The sequence below is a fragment of the Poecilia latipinna genome, unplaced genomic scaffold (genome assembly GCF_001443285.1).
Source record: "Poecilia latipinna isolate Pla-1442-1.1 unplaced genomic scaffold, P_latipinna-1.0 Scaffold933, whole genome shotgun sequence".
In the NCBI taxonomy this organism is placed as follows: domain Eukaryota; kingdom Metazoa; phylum Chordata; class Actinopteri; order Cyprinodontiformes; family Poeciliidae; genus Poecilia; species Poecilia latipinna.
In genome coordinates, this window is record NW_015113549.1 from 125371 (window position 1) to 128854 (window position 3484).

Sequence of the window (3484 nt, forward strand, 5' to 3'; positions counted from 1 at the left end):
GTTTTTTAAGTTTTTTAAACCTAAGTTTTTTTTTTTTTTTTTTTTTTTTTTTTTGTTTTTGGAAGGGATATAATGAGGAAAATTCCTTGCAAATATTTCTAATAGCTACGTTTCACCTGAGCTGTGGATCTCTGCAGCTCCTCCAGAGTTCCCATAAGTCTCTTGGCTGATTTATTTAAATGTTTAAAGCTTGGAAAATTGTTTCATAACTCAAATCTGCTGTAAACTTCACAATAAACTCTAATAACGTTTACAGAAGAGGATTAGAGACACTGAAAAAAATTCTGATAAATCTCAGAATTGTCACTTTAACTTCAGATTTATAATTTTTTTCATCAGAATTCTAGAATTAGTTTCAGAATTCTCAGCCTAAATCAGAATTCTGAGAATTAAGTCTGAATTTGCTCTGTGTTCTAAGATCAAAGTAAAAATTCTGATTGTTTCTCAAAAGTCTGACTTAAATCTTCTGAAATCTAAAGTGAAAATTCTGAGAAAAAAGTCTGAGATTAAGTTTAGAATTATTTTTGTTCTTTTCAAAAATTATCAGACTACTGAGATTAAAGTAATTTTTTTTTTAGAATTCTTACTTTTTTTATTTTTGCTTTTGATTTCAAAAGATTAGAGTCTGAATTAGTTTTTTTTTTCAGTGTCCCTGATTCTCTTCTACAGCTGTACATTTATTTACACTAGATTTTCTTTAGGGGTATCCAAGTAAGCAGGGCTGCAAGCAAATTCACACCTAGTTTATCTGTGTGCTTTTTAAGTAGATAAATTTAAAATATATAATTATTATGAGTTTATCTGTCAGCTTAAATCCCAGTAAAATCCATTAAATGTCATTAAATGTGCGAGAAGTTGAAGGGGTTTAGCTGCTTCTGCGCGGCGGAACAAGGGCGTGAGTGTTGAAGAATGACAGAAGGAGGTGAGCTCGGCAGAACGATTAATACGGGGAATAATAATGATGATGACTCTGGAGTGTGTGTAAGACAGCTGTTCTTAAAATGGCTCTTGACTGAGTCTCCGGAGACGCTGGTGAGAAATGTATTCACCTCATTCCCTTTACTGTTGCCTTAGCGTTCCACTTTATTATGGAAATAACAGCGAAGCGGCTGCAGCTTATTTATGAGCACCCAGATATTCATGAGCGGGATCCAGATGCGGAGGAGATACCTGAAGGATTTGTCACAGAACTGGCAGGGGTACGGCAGGCCGGCGCCGCCCTCCTCCTCGCCGCCGGTGGCCATGCCCAGGTCGCAGCAGCCGTCGGGCATCTGGGAGGGCGACGCCACGTCCTTGCTGGAGGGCGAGGAGGGCACCCAGGACAGGCCGGCGGGGTCATCGTCGCCATCTAGAGGAAAGGAGGGAGGGGGAGGCGTTGTTTAACTCACAGCTGCAGGATCATAAAAAAAAAGAGGAAAAGTGAGGGTAAAGCAGGGCGAAGTGGGATGATTAAGGAGAAGTCTTATGTTTCTTGGATGGCAAAAGGGAGAAGCCTGTGGGAGTTCATAGGAGGATATAATCAAAAAATAAACACATTTATCCTAGTCACACACAAACATTCATACATAAATATACATAAAAAAATGAGGATGGCAGAGATAAAGAGAGGAAGAGAAAGAGGGAGAGAGATGCGCTCCTGCAGTGGCAACATCTAAATAGAAAGCTCCAAGAACTATGTATCCCCACCGGAGCCCGGAAATAAGGACAGAGTGTATTTTCTCTCCCTTCATCCTCCCTCTGCAGCCATCCCTCGCTCCATCCCTCCCCTCCATCCCCGAGGACCGCAGATCCGCCTCATCATATTTTCATTAGGGCCTTGGCAGATTGAAACGTCAGAAAAACGATTAGGAGATGAGCAGAACAGAGTGGAAAGATGGCGATACTCGCTCCCTTTATCTGTCAGACATACCAGATTATGCACTGCTCTTTTTTTCCTCTTTCTCTCTCTCCCCCCCTCCGGCGTAGTCGTGCACGGAGGCGACAGAAAGGCCACAGCTCCTTTAATAGACACTTCAGAATGGATTGGATGCAACAAAAGAGCGGGCTGAATTATGCTTGATATTGTTCTGTTTCTCTTTGTGCGCCCCGCAGCAGCGCAGCGAAGATATTTAACGTTCGCCTGGAAAATGTAAAGGAGAGCAGCGTCTGCGTTATCTGAGTGTCGCATCAGTGAAGCCAGAAAACAAATAAAAACAGAGAGAATCGCTGGAGTGGCAGGATGGAGGAAGGAGGAAATGTCAGATTAGACAGAAGAGAAGCAGAGAACACTGCAAAAACACAAAATCTAACCAAGAATTTTTGTCTAAATTCTACTGCTAATATTTTATTACACAAGAAAAAAAATACTTAGAAGTCACTTTTCAGCAAGATAGAGGAGCTTTTAGGTCAATAATCCTAAAATATTGATAAAAAAATTACTTGTTATGAAATAATCTGCCAGCGGAACAAGACATTTTGCCATATTACATACTATAATATTGGCAGATTATTTTACTTATACTTTTATATCAATAATTTGGGATTATTGACAAATCAAGCTCCTACATCTTTCAGAAAAGTTGCTTTGTCTTATGTTAAGTGTAGTTAATACACTTAACATAACATAATAGGTAATAGTTTCTAGAGCAAATATAAGTAAATACTATAACTAATAAGTAACTTATCAACAAGATTTATGGTTTTAAGAAAATAATTCCTTAATATTAATAAAAAATGTACTAGTTGTAATGGCAGATTATTTCACTGATAATATTTTTCATCAATATTAAGAATTTACTGACTTAAAACAAGCTTCTATATCTTGCTAAAAAGTTAATTGTAGGTTATTTTTGTCTAATTTCAAGTGGACTAAGATAGTTGAACTAAAACCAGATCAAAAATATTTGGTAAGATTTTGTGTTTTTGCAGTGAAGTTTCAGTGGGAGCTGCATCACAGCGTGCAGAGAGGCGACGAAAACAGATTTGTTTGATTAAAATATGCTGGGAGAAATGAAGGCACTGGGATGAGCAAATATAACTCTGCAGGGGGCACTGAGCTCAAAAATCAGGCTAAAGGAACACAAACATGAAGCCTTAAAACAAGGCTCTAAAATAAATTCACGGACTTAAGCAAACATCTAAACACAGAGGTGGAGGGCTGATGATGGGGCGTGTTTGGACTCCAGTCACTAAATCAACATTAAAGGTGACCTGCTAGGCTTCCTTAAACAGGTTAGGATATGTCTATGGTCTCTATAAAACACGTTCATCACATTTTTTACACAAAGTCATTCTTCGATAAGGAGATTTAAGTCTGCTCAGTTCTGCCCATTATGGGCCATTAGGGTCTCCTGTCACTTTAAATCCAAATAAGCTGCTGCTGGCCACGCCCCCCAACTCAACGTTTACACTCACAAATGAAAATGGCTGCAAACCGATGCACAGTTATACAACAACACATATTTGAAAAGCAGAAGTGGAGGTTCCTGCACAATCAAGAAGAATG

The 3484-nt window shown here is 38.8% G+C and overlaps 1 protein-coding gene across 5 annotated transcripts in view; it reads right to left on the bottom strand.

Annotated features, from left to right (window-relative positions):
• The window catches only part of znf423 (zinc finger protein 423), a 219171-nt gene that overhangs the window by 123141 nt on the left and 92546 nt on the right, over positions 1–3484 (bottom strand). For all 5 annotated transcript variants that reach the window (XM_015049205.1, XM_015049204.1, XM_015049203.1 and 2 more), the window contains one exon: positions 1171–1348. In XM_015049205.1, coding sequence (XP_014904691.1) covers positions 1171–1348 — 178 coding nt within the window. The remainder of the gene's footprint in view (positions 1–1170; positions 1349–3484) is intronic.